Source organism: Saccoglossus kowalevskii, chromosome 4, assembly GCF_978046115.1.
Source record: "Saccoglossus kowalevskii chromosome 4, keSacKowa6.1, whole genome shotgun sequence".
In the NCBI taxonomy this organism is placed as follows: Eukaryota; Metazoa; Hemichordata; class Enteropneusta; family Harrimaniidae; genus Saccoglossus; species Saccoglossus kowalevskii.
Window position 1 is genome coordinate 8,766,548 of NC_140644.1, and position 25,286 is coordinate 8,791,833.

Consider the following 25,286-nt stretch of genomic DNA (forward strand, 5'->3'; position numbering starts at 1 on the left):
TATTGTTTATAGCGTTGTAAATTCTTTGAAATTGGAGCTGCAAATCTTACAACGTTTTGCGTAACCTTTAACTCACAAACACGCAAAGTCGGTCTTGTCATCCTCGTACACGCTGGAAGTAATGAGGTCATCGGGGAAGAAATAGCTTCTTATATTTGACAAGAACTGAAAAGAAGACACAAGACCGATCTGTGGCCAACTATAGAGACCCTGCCATCTCCCAGAGGTATGTAAAGTCAGTTGTATAAGCCCGAATGGGTGTTTTTGACGCAAAAAATGTGCATGTTTCGTTCGTCACGTCTGCGGCTGCAGTGCAGACTACAGTGTATAAGTATGTTTGCTCGGTATTTGATGTAAACAAACATTGGCATACGACGTAGCGGTAACGGCAATAATTTAATTTTCTCGGCTTACGACGACCAATTTAGATTAAAGAATTGGACGAACGTGCTGTGCCTTGAACAGTTTCTCTAAAGTTTATTTAATGCCGGTGAATATTTTCATGTTCTTGGAAGTTTGATTATTAAAAATTAAGAATACGAATTTCTAGTAAGTTGAGAGATTAACACAGTTTTGTACTGTACGACATTAACTAACAATCAATCTATCAACCCCCTTCAATTAAACTTGTTTATAATGCATTCAAATAATAATAAATATGTAGTAATTTCTTATTAGTTATTTATTTATATACCGGTATTTATTTATTCGCTGCATCCCATTCACAACATCGGTTCACCAATTTTCTTCAATAAGGACTTGATTTTCCAACTTTTCTGCAAAACGGACATTTACAAAAAGATTATTTATTAAGATGTTAAATTTATAAGAAACATGAAAAAAGGTACAAAAAGTTTCTATTGTCAGTATTGAGACTACCGGGTAAGTTTCTTATGTAGTTATGTACTACTCATTGCATACATGTATGTATGAAACTTATAATGTAATACTAGACCAGCTGTACACTGTTGCAACAGATATCATATTAGTTTTGTTTAGTTTTGTACTGCTCAAAATGTGTTACCCAGTATGCAATTGTAGGACAATAACAAATGAAAGGATTATATTTTTATTTATAACACAACACTGATTAGAAATAGTACAGCAGTGTCACTCACCCAAGTTTCATATCAAATTTCTGGCTGACAATTTAACATTCATTTATGATTTTGGCACAGTGTGTACGAGGCTGATCTCATATGTATTTTGCATGGCACATTAGAAATCAAGGAAACAAATTATTTTCTTAAAGTTATATTGTTGGTACCAGTTTTTTTGAAACCCTTGTCTTGTCAAGCAAAATGCTATTGTATATTTAATGCATCGGTTATGTTTCTCAAACATTTTTTGCCAATAACCCTAAATTTACAGAACATTTATGATTGGATTGTATTGTGGGAAAAATATGAAGCCTTTGATATGTCAAGTAGTATGTGTAATGTAGCACCTACAACATACCATACTCAACTATGTTAGCGCCCATGTCCTAAACTCAGAAAAGTTTTTATAGGTAAGCAATTAACCAATCAGAATGCTGTGTTGTACCAATGCAATTAGTTGGAAATTCCTGAAGACCTTCTGGTTATGCAATGTGGAATGAATTATCGATTTCAAAGTATGATCTGTCAGAATTGATTTCGGTGAATAAGCGGCAAGCTTTTTTCAAAAACTGGTGACTAGCAATTTTTGATAGGTAAACTGAATATGACATGAAGTATTGACCGCATTTCACTTTTACTAACAGGTCATTGTCAAAGTGTAGTTTAAGAATGGTTATCGTGGTCTACGCATTCACAACATATTCACAGCAGCCAATATCCAAGCTGTATCATATAAAAATGATTACCATTATTTCGGAAACGTTAATCAATGATCAAAGACCAAGTTTTATGATTAGACATCCGAATTAGGGCATTTTGAAGGGGATGAGTGCTTAGTCGAACGTTATCCCGAAAATAGAAATGTCCCAACAGTGGGGGATGGGCACTTAGACGAGCATGGGTGTTAAGTCGGTCGAGTACAGTATAAGATATCCACATTAGAAGTTGTTGTTTTTTTGTTTTGTTTTTTTATTTAATTTTTCTATTTTTTTTTTTTTTTTAAATATTTTTTTTGTGCCAGGCGACAGTTCCGGACATTGAGTGTCACTGTTGTCTCTTCTGACTTTTTTTCTGTATGTGCAAATTGCAAGTGCTAGTGACGACACATAGTGCATTTTGCCACAGAAGTCATATTCATGTTTGGGACTACATGACAGGGCTGTGTGGCCATCTCTCTGTCAAATGGCAATTTGTAATGCGCTATCCTTGTGTCGACCTGGCCCGATCGAACACAAACACCTGCGAGGTTCCCCCAAATGCCCAAAGTCGCATTCGTTAGTGAATGAATCTCGGCCAGTGGAATTGGCCTACCCATCGAGTCTGCGGCACACTCACCCAGGGTAGGGGTCGACCCTTTGATGTTCAGCCTAAGGTAGGATTTGAACTTGGGTCTACCGATCGTGAGTCTGGAACAACAACCACTATGCTACCAGTGACCGGTTGGGGGGGTACGTTTGTATCATGCTTTTCTAGCTCCGCTGTTGACTTTGTTGAGCGGAGCTTATCATTTGAGTGATTGTCTGGCGTCCATCATCTGGTGTCCGTCGTCTGCATCACTAGAAAATTTGTAAAATTAATACTGACACTTTTCTAATCACGCTTGAAATGTCAAAATGTGCCATTTTACCCTATGATACTTTTCTACTGGTACATATATATCATGTTTTTTTTGCTCCGCTGTCAACTTTGTCGAGCAGAGCTTATCATATGAGTGATTGTCTGGCGTCCGTCGTTCATGTCAACTTCTTGTTGAAAACCACATATCTGATTGCTTTGTTATTATACATATAGGCACCTCAGCTGGACCTCTACCAGATTTGTTCTTTTTGTGGTGATACGTTTAATTTTCTAATTTTGAAGAATATTTTTGTCATTTTTGGTAAAAAGTTATATTTTCGACTTCTTGTTGAAAACCGCAAGTGGGATTGCTTTTATATTATACATATATATACTACGGGTGGACCGCACTCATATTTGTTCATTTTGTGATGCTATAAATCTACAGATTAATGAAACCCTGAGCATACTGACAATCATAAATATTCTTTGTTCACCAGAAAAGGACGATGTATTGGGATTTCACATGAACTATTAAATTAAGGAAATGGGTCAGTCCTTGAAAAAGGCCAACCTGAATCACCGTCGACATCACTATACCCTGGTCACAGACAGACATAGAAGCATCTTTGAAGAGTTTGAATGCCGATTTCCAGATATATGTGACCTACCACCAGAGTTAGCACTCATTGTATTGTCAAACCTCAACGCAACTGAACTGTGTCTAGCAGCATGTGTCAACCAATTCTGGGCTTCTTTAGCAAAAGATGAGATGCTATGGGAAGGGTGAGTGGCGTATATTTATTTCCGAAAATAATTACTGCGAGCCACAGTAAGATCGACGAAAATATTCAAAAGCATTGTCAAATTACATTGAAATCAACATTCAAAACAACACAATCACACTAACATTCGGACATGCTAAAATTGAAAATTAGGCATTTCACTATATTTTCGTGCTGCCAATAAAGCTTAGGTGATGACATTTACTGTCATTGTCACTGTTGTGCCTATTTACAAATAAGTTAATCTATAACTGTGGATTTTTGAAATTTACATGTAGTTTGACATTTGCCCTTTGCCACACGGCTGTGACTGCAACACAGTAGTCAGAATAACATTGAAAGTTTGTTTTGTTGGGGGGAGGGATAACAGTCGCAGCCACTGCATTTTTGAGTGAATACAAAAAAGTATAACATTACCATAATTATATATTATATGATATCATATTTTCTGTATAATTATATATAACTTTACCTAGAAGTTGGATTACTCGTTTTAGCATGACATAAACTAAACATTAACTAGACACGCTTACCATTGATTGATGATTACATATGATATGGTAGGAAAGCACTGAGATTTTGCTTTACTTTTTTTAGCCATGTAATCAGCTACTGTAAAATACTTTATTTTAGCTGGAATTAATTTTCTTTGAAAAGACTTTTCAGGTGTTTTGTATGGAATTTATTTTCACTGAATCAATCCTTCTGTGAAAATAGAGTATTTTACAGTATTAGAAAACACCAGTTTTAAATTGAAAAATATATGAAATTAATATTAACCTTTTTTTCAAAAGGATTACTTTCATTTAAATTATAGTACCTATAAGTAAAACAGAATATAAATTTATTTTTTTAAAAGATAAATCCATGAATAATTTGGCTAACTATAATTTTATCTCAGTATTACCTGTCTTTCTTGCAATATACCGTATTTATCCGGGTATAAGCCCAGGGTCCTGAACATGGAAAATTGCCAAAAAGAAGGGGTGGGCGTTTGCCAGGAGATCCCCGGTAAAAAAAAACGAAAATTCGCGAAAATTGACAACACGCAGATCGAACTGCGACAGGGAATAGAACGGCAAATGAAAACATGCAACGGAAATAAATGAACAATATGCAACACTAGAAGTAAAACAAAAATATTGTATTGCTTATAATGTGACAAATAAACCAGAAATAATAAAAATCTACAGTGAGGAATCATTTGAATTAGGATTTTCCCGCCGACAAACACGCCCAATACGCGTGAACTCAAAATGAATTGAAATGTCAGGGGTTAAACTGCGTAAAATGATTTCTGGTCTCGACAAATTACGAATCAATCGTCATACAAGATCAATAATAATTTACAAATTTACACAGTAAAAATTATAAAAATTCATTGCTGTCAGATCTTTATTTGTACGTTTATTGCCATCTTCGTCAAACTCTAAACCCTCAATTGTCCAAGTCGGCGTCACTGTAGCTGTCCAACAAAATCCCTACAACTTATTCCTGAGGTTCTTCGATATCGTCCCACACAATTCGGACTTAGCAATTTTAATCCACGGATTTCGCAGTCTGTCAGCTTGGCACTTTTCATTCATGTCCAATCACAATAAAGAGACAAGAAAAATGGGGTCGCTCTGCTGCGATGGCACACGATGCTTTTGTTTACAGTCTGGCAATCATCTTTGACCTTTATCCATCTGATTTACTGATTGGCTAAGAATGACATCACTACTAGTATTTCATCATAAAGGTCATATCGTGACATTGCTTTCTTATCATACTCGACGCTTATTAATCACTGTGAAAGTTATCATTCAGCAAGTTCTGGCGGTTGGAATGTATCACTATGTGGACATCGCGGTGGACTTGAAATAAGAAGTTTTTTTATCCAACGACAGAAGAATAGTTTTCATGACAGAAATGCAATAGCGGTGATAAAAGATGGTAAAAAAGTTGGCAGTCTTCGGCGTGACATTGCAAAATTGCTGGCCCCAGTTATGAATTCGCAAGCTGCTACAAAATATTTATAAAGCCAAAATAACGTGATTTCAACCGTTCTCCTCGGTACGGGTTGCTACAATATTGCAACATTGTTTTCATTGTCGACGACGCTAAAGCCGAACGAGTGCGACACTTGCTTAGCGGCTCTCCTTATACGATTTGCTTGAATCGTTTCTAAGGAAGCACAAACCAAACGGCCGGCCCTTTTTAGGACCACAACATATTTCAAAAGGAGAACTACCGTTTCTGCTTTTCTATTTATTTTTATAGACTTGCTGACTGTTATGATTCTGAAAAAAAATCAGCGGTGAATGCGCTGCCCTGAAGGCAGAAAGCTGTCACAGCTATTTTGCTTTCACCCCTTGTTTTACGCAATTAACAATTTTTATAAGTATCACGACAGACTTTAAGAAAGTCAACTGTTTATACAACCACAGTCAACGAATAGAAAATAGTTTTTTAGCTCCGCTGTCGACTTTGTCGAGCGGGGCTTATCATATGAGTGATTGTCCGTCGTCGTCCGTGTCAATGTTTTACTTTTTCGACTTCTTCTTGAAAACTACAAGCCTGAATGCTTTGATACTTGATGTATATGTACCTTGGGCAGACCTCTCTCAGATTTGTTCATTTCATGATCATATCTTCAATTCTCTAATTTTGGTGAATATTTTTGTAATTTTTGGTGAAAAGTGATATTTTCGACTTCTTGTTAAAAACCACAAGTCCAATTGCTTTGATATTACATATATAGGTACTACATGTGGATCTCTCTCAGATTTGTTCATTTTGTAATGATATCTTTAGTTCTCTAATTTTAATGAATATTTTTGTCATTTTTGATAAAAAGTGATATTTTCAACTTCTTGTTAAAAACTGCAAGTCCAATTGCTTTGATATTACATATATAGGTACTACATGTGGACCTCTCTCAGATTTGTTCATTTTGTAATGATATCTTTAATTCTCTAATTTTGGTGAATATTTTTGTCATTTTTGGTAAAAAGTGATATTTTCTTCTTGTTAAAAACCACAATCATTTATGGTGAAAAATGATATTTTTGAATTCTTGTTGAAAACAGCAAGTCCCATTGCATTGATACTATGCATATTGTTCATTTTCTAATGATATCTTCTGTTCTTTAATTGAAATGTGCATTGCTAACAGCGGAGCTATCTCAGCCGAGAGGCTGCTTGTTTGTTTTGTGTAGAAAAAGACCCCCTGGACGTGTGCCCGGATATGACTTCAACTTCTTTATTGTGTCAAAAGTGGGGGGTGGGCGTTTGTCCAGGCATGGGCTCTTACCCGGATAAGTACTGTACAAAAATATAGTATCAAGAAATCTTGTTGTGGCAAAATGTTGCTTCTCATCTATTTTCCATTTGTTTCTCACTGATTATTGTTGATATTTAACAGATTTCTTAATGGGGAAAAGACATAATGCTGAAAACGATATTACTGTATTTATCTGATACATGTATATTGCCTTGAGCGATATTTTAGATAATGGGAAATCACCAGACATTTTGACATTTTTTTCTTAACATTGTTTTATAAATGTACAGCTAACTATTTTCACATCCATGCATCAACACAGATGGGCTTTCACATACAGTAGTAGTCCAATCTACACTTGGTACCATGAAAACCAGTGAACTCTACTAATTCATGTATTCGATCGAAAAAAAAAAAAAACAAGTTATTTTTCCATTATTTATTTGTTTTTGCACCACCTAAAAATATTGCCCATTTTCTAAAACATTTTCCATCGGTGATATTTTGCAGTAGGCGTTCTTTTAAATGAATACTGTAGTTGCTGAACCTTATTGTGTTTGATAAGAGTCCCATGCAATGTATACAACAGATATATTAAAAATACATGACTTTATTGGTACATGTATAAGAATTTTTTTCTGTTCCAAAATCTGTACCATTCCTAATTGTTTGGGACCCCAAAACAAAGGAGTAATATGTACTTCATTAGAGATTCAGCTTTGGTTTCTTAAAACGCTTTTTTAAGTTTAATTAATTTTAAGTGATCATACAAAAATTTAGTTCTATATGCCTAAAATACCATTATGAAACTGATTTTGTTACTTAGAACTTAAAAGATGAATTTTTTTAAATAAATATGGATCATATGGATAATATGATATTATTAATCTGCCACATATCAATTTGTAATTGTACTGTAAATAGTGCATTCATGTTAAAGATCTCGGAATGTGTCCAGACTCTGGGTAAAGTAGGCACGTGCCAAAACATGTGTGTGAATGGTCAGAACCAAGTTGCCATGTGCCAAAAAAAACTCGACCTCGGTCCCGATAGATGCTCGGCATGTGCCGAGATTTTCTGCCCGAACGCTCAGCGTGAACCGAAATCGCGCCCCCCCGTGGCGAATTTAAGAGAACTTATATTTATTCATACTAGTATGATATGATGATAGAGGGATGTGAAAAATCAAAGTGAAAAATAATTGTTTTTCAAATTTTCTTTGCCTTTCAAGTGCACGATGATTCCTAATAAATACCATAATAGCAGATGGATATAATTTCAATATAGGTAGCAATTGTTTTTAACATTATATGCATGTCGTTTTCCAAGTTTAGGTCAGATCTACGAATGAGAACGTAATTTCAGCATGAGCTGAGTCGTTCCCAAGTTTGTCCCGACTAACGTGAACACCACTGCTGTATTTTCTGCAAACACAAAAGATTAAACATTTCGGTACGCGCCAAGATCCTATAATGTGAACATAGCAATTGTGTTTTGTACTCTCATCTTTCAAATGTTATAGAAAATCCATAAAGTAAATTAATTATGCAAATTAACCAAGTCACAGAGTAATTACAATTTTGAGCAACAGAGTCAACTTGTATGGAAAAGAATTTCTACCAAGGGAACTGATCATTACCACCCAGCCGGTTTCCTGTGAGTTTGACTCGGTTTACCGTACCAGTCGTTGCTTTACCGTACCGGTCATTGCTTTACAGTACCGGCCGTTGCGTTACCGTACCGGCCGGTGCTTCACTGTACCGACTGGACAATTACCGTACTGATAGGACCAATACCGACTATTTATCACCTTCGATTAATGAATGCATGGTAAACAAAGCCCTGGTTACTGATCGGCGCCCTGCCGGTAACCGCGACTCATGCATAAATTAATTGGGCATTTTGCAAACAATAAGAATTTTTTTTACCCATTGAAAGTGAATAATTTGAAAAGGACATGACTTGTACAACAGAGTGTTACGTCCCAGTCGACTAGAGGACTCGATGGGTTAATTATTTGTTTATATTTGTCAGTAGCTCACACAGTGGAAAGAAAGTCGGACAACCGTCGAAATACAAATAAATAAATTAAATAAAAAAGTCTTTCTGAAATTCTTCGCATGTGTTTTTTTCAATATATGTGTGTTATTCACATATTCATGATCGCCTGTAACGCTATAAAACGACAGTCCTACATCGTAGCTTACCCACGACGTTGAATAAAACGTCTCAACCTGTCGCACGATGATACTTGCATAATGCATTATGTCAGCGTGACTCGCTTGGCCGAGCTCACATGTATTTAAATTCAGGCTTGGGCGTTCGAAAATCTGTTTTGATACTTTGTTGACAATAACACGCGCAACGCGTGCACGTAGTCCAGATAAAATTCAAGTGCGTAAAACGCAATTTGACCTTGCTCTAGGTCAACATTTTTCCATTGCTTTTCGACCTCATTTTGTGATTTTGTTTATGGAATTGACGAAACACACTCCCTCCAACAATCCCCAATGTAACTTTATTATAACAAAACAGAGTGTGCAAGTGTGCCGGTATATCTCTTTTTGGAACATGTGATTGGCCCTGAAAAGGGCTGTTTGGTTTGGGGCAGAATACGATTAAGACTGGAAAGGTCGGGACTTTTTTTTGTTTTACAAAAAAAATATAATTACAGCCAATACAAAGTCAGCTTGGACATTCAGTTGTGAGACATAACATACTAGTAATGAACGGTGCCAGCAATAGATTTTGCGAATGAAAGAACAAACTAAACGCAATCAAAGGCGCCGACCACGCGCGTTGGAAATAAACTAATAAAACGCTTTGCGACGAGAAATCTCGTCTGCATCTATCATTCACGCAAACGCACACACATGCTATTTTCGTATGTTGAATACGTTGGCAACGTCGTCAAATATTTAGCCCAATCACTGAATAAACAAACATCCAAGCACACGTGCACTGGCGCCAGATAAAGTGAAAAAATGAAAACAAAATTACGTCTGCACTGTGCATTTGTAACAATAACCAAAACCATTAGGTTACATGCCAAAACTACAAATATAGGCACTTTCATGGAACTGTTATTTTTGTAATCCACTTTCTCGGCTCAGTTGATTTGAGTGCACTGATCCCAATTTTAAAAAAATAAAAATATCGTATAAAATAAAGACACAGTTCCGTCTGTAGTCATATCCAACATTTGACTGTTCCAAAGTTGAGTTGACAACGATAGGACGCCTTAGTGAAGCTCTCATTTTCACCGTGGATGTACTGGGAGCTCCATGCTCTCACAAAAATCATGTGTAGCATTATCACACACAACTTGAAAGTAAATATTATGCAATAATAATGGTAAAGTTTAATCTCTGACAAATAAAAAGACGCAACAAATTGACCTGGTGGTGTATTTGACCTCGAAAGCTACCGCATAGCAAAAATGAACAAAATGATTTATAAACAGACTATAACTACAAACTAAACAAATTCTACTCAAATTAATTCTACAGTTTTGCTTTCTCTGGCGATCCTGTGCATAAAACTGAAATTTAAACAGGTCGGCATTTTACCGGTAAACCGGAAAATCAATGCATAAATTAACTTGTCAGAAGTGTGAATTGCCTCCTGTAAGTACGGTAACGGCCTTGCGGGTACGGCTAATGACCTTCGGGTACGGTAAAGAACCGGCCTGAACGGTAAAGAACCGACCGGTACGGTAAAGCAGCGGCCGGTACGGTAAAGAAACGCATGCCACAGGAGACTCACAGGAAACCGGCTTGGTGGTAATGATCAGTTCCCCAAGTTTGTGTCGTACACGTGACTGTGAAAAGTAGATAGAAACATACTGATAATAGATAGTGAATCTTTCCTCTTCCTTTCCTCTTAAAAACCAACTTTCACTGTGTTTTATTTCCTGTATAAACAACTTGCAATCATCAGAAGGAAATTATTTCAACTCAGTTTAGAATATTAATCTTGCAGCATATGCATCTTTCAGTTGTGTAGATAATTATTTGAGAGTCAATCCCCATAACACGGTTACCATAACACGGTTATACTTGCACAACTAGCTATTTATATGCATGTGAAACCACATTTATATTTCTATACTCATGCAAGTATACAATGATTGGGATTTGGCTATTGTCTACTTTAACCATGTCCCCAACATTTGTCCCAGGCTATCTTTAATAACAGTAGCCCATTCTCTCAGTTCATACTCAAAGTTGCTCTTAAAGTTGAAGGGGGCATGCATATAATATATATAATATAATCTATATTTAGGCCCATCATATTTTGATAATTTTAGACCAAATAGGCATACTTTCCCATTGGCTACAGGTCTTCATTTGAAAAAAAAAAAATTGAAAAAAAAACATGTGAAAGGTGACTTAGGGTTAATAATTTCTGCTTGTAATTTACACCATCATTTGCATGTTGATGAGATCCTTTGACCTAATTTAGTTGTTTAGTTTACAAGGTTAAGTTAACCTTCCTTTCATGGTTGAAAGAAGTTTGTGCAGAAGAATGTATGCTGTGAATAATGGACTATCAATATTATTGTCTGGGTTCTTATTAATTTGAATAAACCATAAATCACCAAACGGCTATTTGTCATTTATTTGTTGATGTTCGTAGCTCCTTATTTATTACCTTGACAGACTAAAATCTAAAAAGAAATGAGGTACATCATCAGTATCATTTCCGCATTTATAAACTAGGGGGTGGCTGAATAATTTTGTGGAAAAAAATTGTTGTGTATAAGAGAAACGAAAAAAAAAAAATTATTTCTACATACTATATTAAAATTCATATTTAGACATACCGGTAATATAAATCAATATGGAAATATTTTAAATAAAACAATTGTTGTCTGTAAATAAAATACTTGCAAAAAACAAATTCCTCCAGTTTCCTGTTTTAGTAGACAGATATCATACAGTGTTAGTGACTATAATCTCTAAATAAGTGTGTACCACAATTATACTGGTACTAATACAGTTTTCTATCACCTATACGTGCACTAACTGTAGAAGTTTGTAGGGAAGTTACACAAATGATGGGTGTTACCTGTATGCTCTACATTATAACACCTACAAAGGTATTTAAAAACATACACATGTCCTGCTAGCTACAGGTCCACAGTGCATCTAGTGTCAGTGTTTAGTTTTTGTGATATTTTACTACTTTTGGTACATTTTATAGTTTGGAATTTTTATTGTGACATATGGTTTCTCTCATTCATATGCATTAACAAATACAAAAGTGTATCACATATAAAAGACATTAGAATGACCCTTTTTTTCTCATTTTACATGATCAAAACTATCATTGCCTGATTATTTAGTAAACTCTCACCAGAGCAAAAACCATGCTATTTTGGTGTTTTAGAAAGCTAGATCATACCAGGGTTTTACATGATGCAATATATTGTGTCATTGACGCATAATTATGACTGTATGACCCTCATGAAAATCAACAGTGCGTCCTGCGTGACGTAGGAATTTTGGCGTCAAGTCGTGAGTAATCCACCCCTCCATTTGATCTGCAGTAGTTGCTAAATGGGCTCTTGTAACACTAGAACCTCCCTCGATTTCAAATGGAATGCTCCAAATCATCATTCGTATGTGCGTCACCATCTTACACCAATCACACAAAAAATGTACTATGTAGACGCTTAGTGTTTATAGCTCGTCTGATAGTTCTCCCGTTGAAGCTTCACCAGCTACGTCCAGTGAAAAGCCCCACGTTTTACTAAAGAAGGATCGTTCTTTGAACGATGGGTGGCTAAATCGTTTTAAATGACTTTGTTACATATCAGATGGAAGTTTGTGTGAGAGCAAAAGCCAAAAACCCTTTCACTGATGGATGTTCAAATTTTCGAAACTAAACTCTCATCCCATGTATGTAAATGTGTTGAGATGGGCGTAGTGCGAGTGGTTAGTGCTAGTAGCACTAATCCAAAAAAGTACTAGATCTAGTGGTAAAAATGGCACTAGATCTAGCGCAAAAATGGCACTAGATCTAGTGCTAAAATATGCACAGTGCGAGTGGCATCGTTATCGCATTGTCAACGACGTCGAATAATAGGAGGGGCATCAACAACCACTTCATATGCAAACTACAAACAGTATAAAACATCGGCAATATCTGTGAGATATCCATAATAATACTTCCTTTATATAATACCGGATTCTGCTGTAAATTCACTCATCAGAAAAATCGTCCTGGGGATTTCACGGCTGGTGGGCGCTTATTTGGGGTTAAAAATTTCAAAAAATAATCATCAAATATTTTTGGGGGACTTATTTTCATTGAAGTATCCAACTACGCAGACTTTCAACGCCGTTAGTTGGGCCACCCAAGACGAAAGAAACTATTTCAGAATTAACAATAATTAATAATTCTTGCTGAATTAAAAAGTAGACTGCCTGAAATGTCATTACAGTGTCGCCCAGTGTTATTTTTCAAATACATTTGTTTTTATTTTATTGGTAACGAAAGAATATTTTAAACGAAGTTTCATATAAAAACAAACACAACTGCATTGCGTAGCAAACGATCAGTTGCGTAATCCGATCATGCTGCGTTTGACAATTGTTGATTATTACTCAGTAGTGATTATAATAACGCACAAAAAATAAATTCGTTGAATTGTTATGAAATTCAAATAAAATTCAACTTAGTTTCATCGTAAGCAAATGATTCCGATCGCATATAAACGCTCGATGCTGTATGGTATCCGCCATGTTTCTCTTGCATGAGTTGAGGTCAAATCGCTAATTAACCAATCAAAATGCTGAATGATGCCAACGTGTTCAAATCACCATAGCTCATTTAAATATGTTAATGTAATTGAACGCAACGCGGAGAGATTTACCGATGTTGTAGTACGATCTTTTGGCTTGGATTTTGATAGGGAAATGGCATGATTTTTTTTTCAAATCTAAAAATAGTTGTTTTCAAAAGATGAACTGAGCATTAGAAGAATAATTTAACATTGTTTACAGTGATAACAGCTCTTTGTCCAAACGAGGCTTACCCATTCACACTAGTCACAATAAACACGCTCTTGAATAAAGCTGTGAAGGGTTAAAATACGCATTTCACAACCGGAAATTCAACAGACGAACTTGTTACTTCACAGATTTTACATGTTTTAATTATTAGCAACTGTAACAAGAACAAGATTTCGAGAGTCTACAGCAAAAAATCCTAAGGACTCCTAACAAATATCATTGCAGAGAAAGTGTCTAGACATATATTATATGGTCACGTTAAAAAATCGGCGAGGTATATCATATTCCGCTAACTGGTTACTTGTGTAAGCAATCGCAAACTATCATCGACATCAAAGATGAGCTAGACAATGTCCATATCAGGATTAACTTGTGTTGAAACAAAAGGAAATAAGCCAGGCTTTATAAATGGTCACTTGAGATGCGTCGTGGACCCTTTAGTACCTCCATGCTCCGAATATTACCGAATGCTTGAGATTAGCGTAATCCATTGTAAAAAGGGGCTAAGAGCTAACGAGACCAATGTTTGTGAACGAATATTGACAAACGATCACAGGGTAAAGCTAAAACAATAGCGTCGTGGCTTTTTCCCCGTTAGTACCGCCATGGTACAATGTAACAACAGAATTGCGTGAATCCACTTTTACCATTGGTTGATTATGTCCGCAAAGGTCAATGTCATGACAACCAGACAACGGTTCATTATTTTCTGTCTAGTTCCCAGCGGTACTGAGCAACATGTCCATTCACAGGTCGCCGTACACACAAAATCCGCCGAGCTTTACAGGGACCCGGGACTTAGACTAGCAGTATACACATTTTTTATTTAGTTCATACATGCCATCATAATTTCATTTACGAAGATCTATTTTCATTGAGTGTGGCGCCGACCAGAAATAAAACGGCACGTCAGCGATTTAAAAAAAAAAATCAACGCTGAATTCCACCATTTACATACAAGTTACAAGTTTACATACGCCGAAGTTGAAAACACAAACTTCCACACAATACCATTTCATACAGTGTATCTATTCACAATTTGTAAAAATTGCGAAGTTCGACCTGCAGTTTCACTGACCATGGAGCTAGTTTCCCGGCCGATCGCGTTGTTTCAAAGGTCTATTAGTTACGATACACGTGGACAATGACATTCATGTACATACTCAGTTTTCCCACTGTAGCACATTTCCAATAAATGAAAGATACAACAACTTTACGTAAATATTAATTTATTTTCAGACAATTACGGGATGTCTCGACGTCGTTGACAACGCGATATCAATGCCACTCGCACTATGTACATTTTAGCACTAGATCTAGTGCCATTTTAGTACTAGATCTAGTGCCATTTTAGCACTAGATCTAGTACTTTTTCGGATTAGTGCTACTAGCACTAACCACTCGCACTATGTCCATTTCGACACATTTACATACCTCCTCATCCGGCATCAAGACTCTAGAAGTCACATCAGTGTCCGTGTGTTGACCATGAAGTCAGACTTTATGGCCGCTCGTCAGGTAGCAAACGAGAGGAAATATCAAGGTACAAGTGACAATCTGAAATCATACGCAGCTCAGCTGCGAACTGTTTATGTTATGGCTAAACGGGATCTCCCTTGCAATGTTTTTACCGATTTCATGCATGTCAGAATTTGTTGTATGAATAAAGACCTTGATAACATTGAACTCAAATCATCTCATTAACTCTCCATTGTATTGTTTTCCCTATTTAACAGATATCAATTCCTTGATTTGTGTATGACCCTCAAATTTGCAATTATGACCCCCGAATTTTCAGACAAGGGGTCCCAATGACCCCCACATCTAAAAAATGATGTAAAACCCTGCATACATAACTTCAATGGCAGCTATTTTCATCAGGTTGACTTTCATTTGTTCTTCTATGTTGATATAATCCCAATATTCAAAATTAACAAATTTAAAGATATTAAATTTACCAAAAATGAATAAAACACCATCACAAAGACTAAATACCAACACAAGTAGATTTATGTCCCATAGCTATAGTTCTGTGTGATACAATGTATACTGATCGAGCCATATGGTTTCTATTTTATAGTTCACAATAGAACAATCCATTATAATTTAGCTCTTTTCTGTTCATTTTTAAAAAAAAGATCATAATGAATGCTAACATTTCCATTCATCATACATGTAGCACACAATTTATGGTTAATTAACTTAAAACTTTGTGTTATTGTTCTAGGCTTTGTAGAGCTACCTGGGGTTGTGTATCGGCTTATAGAAAGCATCATGGTAACTCTTTCTCATTTAGAAAGTTATACTTGGATTTAGATGAAGGCACATTAACATTTAATGCTGATCCAGAATTGGTAAGCCTACTATATCACCATTTTTGCACATCTTCAATACAATCACACATTAGCCAGCAATTGCAATCAAGTGTTTTATTTCATTTATTTATTTATTAAGGTAGCGAGAAGGTTTTGTGATGTTTTCGAATAAAACATTCTCTGTCTGTTGTCTCGTTCAGAACAGTAATTTAGCTTATATATTTCAAAAGACTAAGTATAGAGGTTCAAGTTCGCACAAACTGGACAGTCATTGTTTACATAATTATCACGTGACATCAAAAATGGCAAACCTTGTAAAAATGACTAAGTCCGCGATTGCGAGAGCACACTGCGGAATTTCCTGGTGAAATTTACGTCATGCATTGTCCGTAATCAAGTCCATTGAAATGTGTCCCCGGTAATCAAAAGACCTATTATTCCAATTTCTATGCAGGTTTGTTTTTTTGTCCCCAAATTATTTCATACTTGGCACATTTAACAGACTATTATTCTGTGACAAAGCATTTTCTTTAAAAACCCAGACATATTTCGCACCATCATTATCTTTTGAACGATAACTTCGAGTTTGAATGTCCTAGTCCGAACGCACTTCATTTGGCGGCGGTCCCAATGAGTCGTACTCAGTCAAAACCTCAACTCGAGAAAAACGCGAAAAACAGTTTTGGTTAATGAAACACTGTAGATTTGCTGCATTATTATAAATATACACTAAAAATGGCCAAAAATATTAACCTCTGATATCATAGAACTCATAAAGAGTGTCAGATAATGAATAATTTCATGCTCGAGCGTGAAAATTGAAGAAAACTGCTGGCATTTGAGTCCGCACTCCAGGAACGTTCGTGTTTTCATTGTTATGCAAACGAACAATGATGGATAATCCTCTGACAAACATTACTGTCCCACTGTACATGCTGACAGTTTACAAACAGGCTAATCCTTCAAGTGTCTCTGATAAGAGATCTAATAGAACGGTTTTCATGGTGAAACAAAATGCCCGATGTTTGAAAAAAATTTCTGTTTCAGCCTGCGACACTGAGTGGCAGATTTTTCTTTGCCTCGTCTGTCAACGCTTTCTTTTCTTCGCCATTGCGTTATAAAAATGGTATTAGTAAAATAGATAATTGACTTGGAAAATAAAACGATTTAAAAGAAAGTTGCGCAAAGTTACAGTACTTTTTCGCACAACCTCCCACCCGCTTCCGCTTTCCAATCATCTTTTTCACTCGCTTTTGCGACCGCTTGTTGAATTCGACCGGACAATTTCCGCTTTATTTTTGACCGCGCAAACCCCGAAATATCACCGCTCGCTCGCGCGCATTTGAAATTAGGATTAATAGAAAAATTTCCGAGGTTCACATTGTCTTATAATTGTCTTTCTGATTTTTATGAATGTTCAACAGCTGACAAAAGTTCAAATACTTTTTGTTTTAACTATCTATAATTATATGCAAGCAATCTGACCCTTTGGCTTGGACTGAATATTTTATTTTGAACAATATTCTGACGTGAAATACAAAATGTATTTCAACACAAGTACGACATGTTGTCTGGGTTTTCTTTCCTGATTGTTGAGTCTTCGCAATGTGTTTTGTATAATTATTGTTGTTTTTCCTCGAGGCAAAGACAAGCTAAAGGACCATGAAGCTAAATGGCAGTTTCATGCAAGGGCTGAGTGAAAGGAAATATTTCTAAGCCTAAAATAAAACCTTATATTACACCTCTTTGTGTATTTGTTAATTTTACATATGTTTTTAATGACAGTATGTCTGTAAATATCTAGAAAAATCTCGTTTTCGTTGATAATTTCGATTGTTTGGAATGTCTGTTTACCGTGTCCCAATAATTTGTTTGGAATGTCGATCCCAGTTGGTTTCTCCATACTGAGTTTAGGAAGGGCGTCGATCAACACAATCAGCCGAAACGGGACAAACATTTACCGTAATTCATGGGGATCATGTCCGTAATTTGTGGGCTGAGACCCCAAATAATTTAACAAGTACTATTATTATTATAATATATATTTTAATTACATCGCAAAACTACAAAAGAGCTGGAGTTTTTCGCGGTGAAACAACCGCCTTGAAGTCGATGCAACTTCAACTAGCCATTTCTTACCTTGAAATAAAAAATAAAAAACTAAAAATTCGAAGAGCATCGGGGAAAATATTAATAATCATTCTTATCAATCGCTTGCTTTATTTTATTAGAATCCACGAAATTCACGAGTTTTTTGACATTTGTTGGCAACTTCCGCTCTAAAAAAGATTGAAAATGTGGGTGTGGTTCTTTTGCGAGGTCCTGTTGATAATACGGACAAATATGGTTCTGTGACCCAGGTTGTGCTCCGATCATGTGACTTTCAACCAATCAATGATGTTGTAACAAAGCATATTTGACGCTAATTGAAAGGTCGTCGTACCATCCAATTTCCGGCGTCGATTCACATAGTTGTTTGTGCTGTGACCGGCTTCAAAATTCGCTGAAAAACATCGGTATATTTTGACAAACGGATGGAATTTGACCTCAGTTCAAAAAGAAAATACTAGGCTTAGATACATTAGAGTCCACGGCGAATCAGTTTTCTCTGCAAGTTGGGAAATAAAGTAAACCAGAGTAGGGTCGATGATTTTCAGCCCTGGAGGACTTCCGTGTGAATCCTGAGTTACGAATTGTTCATCGACTGGCCACCAAATATTTATGACTATAACTAAATTTGACACTTTTTTTTAAGCCCAATAAATTATTCATTACTTAAATTACTCTGTTCGATTTTTTCAGGGCATGTGGCCGTTTTTAGTCGAAAATATTTGTTGTGGGAACACTTTTACGGTACGGTATAGACTGAACTCATTCAATGATCGTGACTTATTTTTGAAAATTGAATGTCAAATTTTACCAGACATGGACCGACGTGGATTCGGTATCGTTATTTTTGGAATTGATCATTAACATTTCTTCGTTTCTCTACTCTGTCATAATGAGTTATCTCGGCTTTTTTCACGTAACTGTCTCATTAAAATAATAAAAAATAGTACATCTAGAACAAGCACCCAAAACATGTAACAAGAGGTCACAGTTCAGTTGCTTTCACGATACAAGTGTCATACAACTATTAGATTTGAGGTGTCGTTCAGAATTTAATAATAGTTAATACTAGTTGTATGTTCACACTTTACTATCAAAACCACCATTTCGACCACTCATGTGCCAGTGATCCGTGTTTGGGTAAGTGGTCGGTGTTTCAATGAGCGAGCTAGCGAAAAAAAACGCGATTAAAATGCGGTCGGTTTCCGGTCGGACAAGACCGCAAGGTCGGAAATTAAGCGATAAGCGGTTGATGTAAAAGCGGAAGGTTGGGCGAAATGAGTACTGTATGCCCGGACTGTATGACCATGTTTCTCCGACGAAGTCTCGACTGACAATAATGCTGGCAATGGACGTTAGATAAACACACATTGTTTGCGATGGAAAGCTTATTACCCGTTATATCAGAATCGTCAACAACAGAGTCTACAGATAAGATGTTATCATTTAAACCCTTCCAAAGATAAACATTATGCAAATATGCATGAAACGGCAGTTGAAGTCTTTTCTTCTAGCGTTTTAAAACACTAATTTAAGCAACGTTATTTTGCAATTTCGATCTTTTGTAAACCTGGGATGATGTATCAAGGTCTGAAGTAACCGTTTTATAAATTTTTGAAAAAAATCAAGAAAAAAGTGAAAATTTCCCTCCTTGCTACCTTAAGGTAGAAGCCTAGCCTAGTCATAATTTTTGACAAAAATGGTCATCAATCGTATGACAATGTTTATTACGTTATTATGTACAATCATGAAGCTAATGTCTCATGGTACAATTAAATAGCATTATTTTGTGTGTGCTTTTTGAGAAACGTGTCCTAATATTTCTTGAAAATTACTATTTTTAGAACAATTCTATAGAACATAATGTTAAAGAAAAATCAAATTTTTTGACACTTTTTAAAACCTAGATTTTTCAAATAATTCAAAACAACAAAAAGTACTCATTAACAATATAGGATTTTTTTCAGCCTATGTCACCAGGCTAGATATTGCATAATATCTCTTCCATAGGAACCTGGGGTAAAAGTGTTATAATAGTGTCAAAATGGTGACTTTCCACTAAAATACAACCATCATTTTCTTGAAAAAAAGGCTGGTGACCGCCAACTTTTTTAAGGTCAATATCCTTGTATTGCCTTGGAGTACAGTTTATTGCAAAATGAATAAATTCTGGGGTTTTTAATTTATGAGTAGGCTTCTACCTTAAAGGATATGCACTACTGGTACAATTACAGTATGTGGGATGTATGTCAATGTGGTTTTTGTCTAGAATGGTATTATCATATTCTGGATATATGCTTTTATCAGAGAAGCACTTCTGTTAGCAAATATGGTATTTCTATTTATTGATTCACAGAATTAAGATCATATCAAGTTTACTATTTATAAATAATTTATTGATTTACAACTTGGGAATTTCTCTTTACTCACAGGGTATGCAGTACTTGTTGAACAAGGAAATAGTGGATAATAATGCTCTATCTATTGCACAGTTTATACATACAACAAACAGACTGGATAGAAAACAAGTTAGGATATTTGTAGACAACAGGTAGGCTTCAATTCAGTATTTATTATCCCTCTGCATATTGCCGACAGGGGATATAGTTATTACTGTTGTACAGAATACATAGTCATATCAGGAGCACTATTGCAGATAGAAACATTCACATACTGTTATATTGAAGACTTTGCACACTAGATCTGATCAACATATTTAATAACCATACATGGACATGTGACCTGATTAAAAAACTATATCGTCTTGAGCACTGTCATGATCATAGTGTAAAATACTTAATTTTCGCTTGCAATTAATTTTCGCTGAAGAAATGATTCAGTGAAAATAAAATCCAGCAAATATACCTTTTTTTCTATATTTTACATTCACAACTCGCCAAAAATCAGTGAAAATAAATTCCATATAAAATACCCAAAAGGTCTTTTCAGTATATAGTTATGTGACCTTATTACAAATGCATAAATATCATATCTGGAGCATTGTTGCAGATAGAACTATTCAACCAGTACTTTAATGAGAACATTGGGCTCGTGATCTGATCAACATATTTAGTCACCATATATGGTCACGTGACTAAGTACTTCATAAGTAGACTCATCTGCCTAATGCTTGAATGCATACTTGTATGCTATTTAATGCTTATTTATTCAACAAAATTACTTTACAAAGTCACGCCAGGTTGCCGGGGGATTCACACCTCTGATCATTTTCTTGTTTTGTTCAGCACTATGTGTAACAAATCAGTCAGTATACCATAAATGCATTAATTATTCACAGTGTTTTGAATTTCAATATTTTTGCTCATTTTTAGCTCCACTGTCGACTTTGTCGAGCGGAGCTTATCATATGAGTGATTGTCCGTCGTTGTCCGTGTCAATGTTTTACTTTTTTGACTTCTTCTTGAAAACTACAAGCCTGAATGCTTTGATACTTGGTGTATATGTACCTTGGGTAGACCTCTCTTAGATTTGTTCATTTCATGATGATATCTTCAATTCTCTAATTTTGGTGAATATTTTTGTCATTTTTGGTAAAAAGTGATTTTTTCAACTTCTTGTTAAAAACCGCAAATCCAATTGCTTTGATATTACATATATAGGTACTACATGTGGACCTCTTTCTGATTTGTTTATTTTGTAATGATATCTTCAGTTCTCTAATTTTGTTGAATATTTTTGTAATTTTTGGTAAAAAGTGATTTTTTCAACTTCTTGTTAAAAACCGCAAATCCAATTGCTTTGATATTACATATATAGGTACTACATGTGGACCTCTTTCAGATTTGTTTATTTTGTAATGATATCTTCAATTCTCTAATTTTGTTGAATATTTTTGTAATTTTTGGTAAAATGTGATATTTTCAACTTCTTGTTAAAAACCGCAAGTCCAATTGTTTTGATATTACATATATAGGTACTACATGTGGACCTCTCTCAGATTTGTTCATTTTGTAATGATATCTTCAATTCTCTAATTTTGGTGAATACCGGGGGGTATTTTTGTAATTTTTGGTAAAAAGTGATATTTTTGACTTCTTGTTGAAAACCGCAGGTCCAATTGCTTTGGTATTACATATATAGGTACTACATGTGGTTCTAACTCAGATTTGTTCATTTCATGATGTTATCTTCAATTCTCTAATTTTGATGAATATTTTTGTAATTTTTGGTAAAAAGTGATATTTTCCACTTCTTGTTGAAAACCGCAAGTCTGATTGTTTTGATACTATGCATATTGTTCATTTTCTAATGATACCTTCTGTTCTTTAATTGAAATGTACGTTGATAACAGCGGAGCTATCTCAGCCGAGAGGCTGCTTGTAATTAATTCCATGTGAAAATGTTTTCACGAGAAAATTCAGTGTATATTTTCTCAAAATATCAAAGTACTAGTAAAACACCAGTCACAATTAATGGTGTTTTAGTGGCTTGTGTCTTTTATAAACAAAATTACCAGCAACTGCCCCTAAGTGTTAGGTAAAATCTAACTACCGATAATGGGGAACTCAAATGTTGCTATGCTTCTTAGGTGGTTGAATTCAATTAATGCTATAATTTTGTATATGATCTTGATCAAGGTTAAGGGCAGTCTGTAGATGTCTGAAAAACATACATATCGCAGCTTTTTTTTTCTCCAGATTTTTAGAAAAAAATAATGAAAAAATCAGTTTCCATGAGAAGTTATGAATATGACAATTTCAGGGTTTTTTTTTTTTTTGAAAACAAATTGACTGTAGAACATTTGTAGCACACCCGAGAAACAGTAGAATAAGCTACACATATTTCTTTCATTAGTAGAACACCTGTTAAAAATAAAATATTGTAATTTTTAGACTGTAAGCAAGAACTTTATTGTACCTGCTGTGTGGTTGTGGTACCTTACAGCTCAAGTCAACCTAACCTGTATAAGGTGACCAGATCTGTAAATTAATGCTAGTAAAAAATGTTGACCATGGGATTAACTATGCAGACAAGCTGTGTTCATATAAAAGGAAATGTACTGTCTATGCTCTCATGTGTAATCTCTGTCACCTCGATGTCTACCATATGTGTCACTTGCTTATTTAAGCTCACTGGGATTCTTTCATGTCATTCTCTATCTGCTGCTGGTGACAAATTGCTTTGAACTCATACAAATGTGCTTCCCATCAGGGTGATTGTACCTTTCCACTTATTTTGATTTACTCTACTAAAGCAAGCATCACAACAATATTTTCACAAAATAATGATGATGTTTTTGATCGTCTTGGAGCTATTAAATTTTAAAGGTCTGAATTGGGGGAAATATGTACTTAATGATTTTTATACCGGCAAAATGTTGGCTATTCTTTGGCTTTATATTTGATTTGATTTTGCACACACAAAAAAATTGAATATCAGACAACTAATAAATGTTGTTTTTATCTGCAGGCGTGATGTGCTAGACGAACTTATTAATTTACACAACTATGCAAATAAATTTCTGGCTAATGCTTTGAGGTTGTTCTTCTCAAACATTGATGCACCTAGTCAGAGAAGCAATGAGCTACAGACATTGATTGAGAAATTTGCCTCCAGGTTTATTGATTGTAATCCGTCTTGTGGTCTCACAGCAGGTAAGCTACAGAGATTAGCTGTTTACCAGAGGTGGGTCTGTTTTGTCTTGTGATCTCATAGTAGGTAAGCAGGTAAAGGTGACAGTGTATAGTGGGTAGGATTTGTGTTGTCTTATGGTCTTACCTGATGATATGCAATGAAGATTCCATTGTAATCTACCTTGCACAGGTATGTAATACAAATCAAGTTACACACAAGTGTCATTTGAGTATGGTCTGTACAGTAGCATCACACAAAGGTATTGATGTTTAATAGTGAAATGTTTAGTTCAGTACATAATTTGTGTTGTTTTCTTCTAATTTCAGAGACAATTTACGTCCTGTGTTATTCTTTAATTTTACTGTCAGTTGATCTGACTAGTCCTCATGTGAAAAACAAGATGTCAAAGCGAGAATTCATCCGGAATGTACGAAGAGCTGCTGTTCATGTGGATGATGAATTCTCAGGTCATCTTTATGACAACATCTACTTAGTTGGCCATATTGCCCCACAGAGATGGTAGTCTGGAGAAAAGCATACCCTGGTGGTAAAAAAACAAGTCAGTTAGAAAGTCTGATTATAACTTTTGAAATATATCTGTTGTATCTGAATATCATTAAAATGTTAATACAGTTTTCTCTACCAGAATAACAATTTAACATATTGATTACCAATATAAGTTTTCATTGTTGCTCCATTGTGGGCCCTACTCTATAATGTTCTTTGGAGAACTCAGAGCTCTTGCAATAACAGCATACTGAAAGGGTCTTCACTATCCACTCACAAATTGGTCTCTAAAAATTGTATTGGCCATACATGTTGTAGTATTACCTTATTCAAAATGCTGACTTGCCTATCAATTTTGAGTCTCAGATAAGAACTGATCTTTATCTGCCATTGTGTTGGAATGCATTGACTGTATTTGATGAAACATTGCAATGTTTTCATTTCATTACATATTTCTGTATACTGTGAAAGAATTAATTTCAACAGATATTTAATTTCACTAGTGTGATATTTTAACATATTCACTGGGTTTTAAATGCACAGATTCTATTGTAGTGTCACATGTTTATGTAGATTCAATTTAAAACCCTGTGAATAATTTATACATTTACAGTACTGTAATTGTGTCTAGACAAAGAGAAATAGAACTTTTACAACAGCTGTACAAGAGATTACATGGCATTTCTAATTTTAATTGTTTTCCACCCAGATACACACATCAAATGTACACTAATGTAAAACCATTTATTTTCACTGACATTTAATTTCTCTGTTTTGATATTTTGAGCATATTCACTGAGTTTTAAAGTTCATGAATTTGTCAGGGAAACAATGAATTCTATTATTTGACATTTAAATTTACTCATCAGCATAAATAGTGAAATTAAAACCCAGTGAATAATTGGTGAATTTTCATTATTGCTAATGTAAACCAGTCACAATCTGACAATAGTGGTGTACCTTGTATTCTGTTGCACAGAAATAACAGCTTTTTACAACAGTATGCCATATTCTGTGCCAGTAATCCCATTCCT

The 25,286-nt window shown here is 35.2% G+C and overlaps 1 protein-coding gene across 1 annotated transcript; it reads left to right on the forward strand.

The window, feature by feature from the left end:
- Nucleotides 1-94: 94 nt before the first annotated feature.
- On the forward strand, nt 95-24,386 carry LOC100377370 (F-box only protein 8-like). Its single transcript, XM_002733491.4, has 6 exons — nt 95-226; nt 3,158-3,443; nt 15,954-16,080; nt 20,583-20,701; nt 23,581-23,765; nt 24,072-24,386. The coding sequence occupies exons 2-6, from the start codon at nt 3,205-3,207 to the stop codon at nt 24,266-24,268; spliced, it is 867 nt and encodes a 288-aa protein (XP_002733537.1). The 5' UTR covers nt 95-226; nt 3,158-3,204; the 3' UTR covers nt 24,269-24,386.
- Nucleotides 24,387-25,286: the final 900 nt, after the last annotated feature.

Bases quoted from the DNA above. Each gene is read 5' to 3' on its own strand.
- LOC100377370 (XM_002733491.4), top strand. From the start codon at position 3,205: ATGGGTCAGTCCTTGAAAAAGGCCAACCTGAATCACCGTCGACATCAC. The intron at 3,444-15,953 runs GTGAGTGGCGTA...TTATTGTTCTAG, and splicing joins GATGAGATGCTATGGGAAGG to GCTTTGTAGAGCTACCTGGG. The intron at 16,081-20,582 runs GTAAGCCTACTA...CTTTACTCACAG, and splicing joins TTAATGCTGATCCAGAATTG to GGTATGCAGTACTTGTTGAA.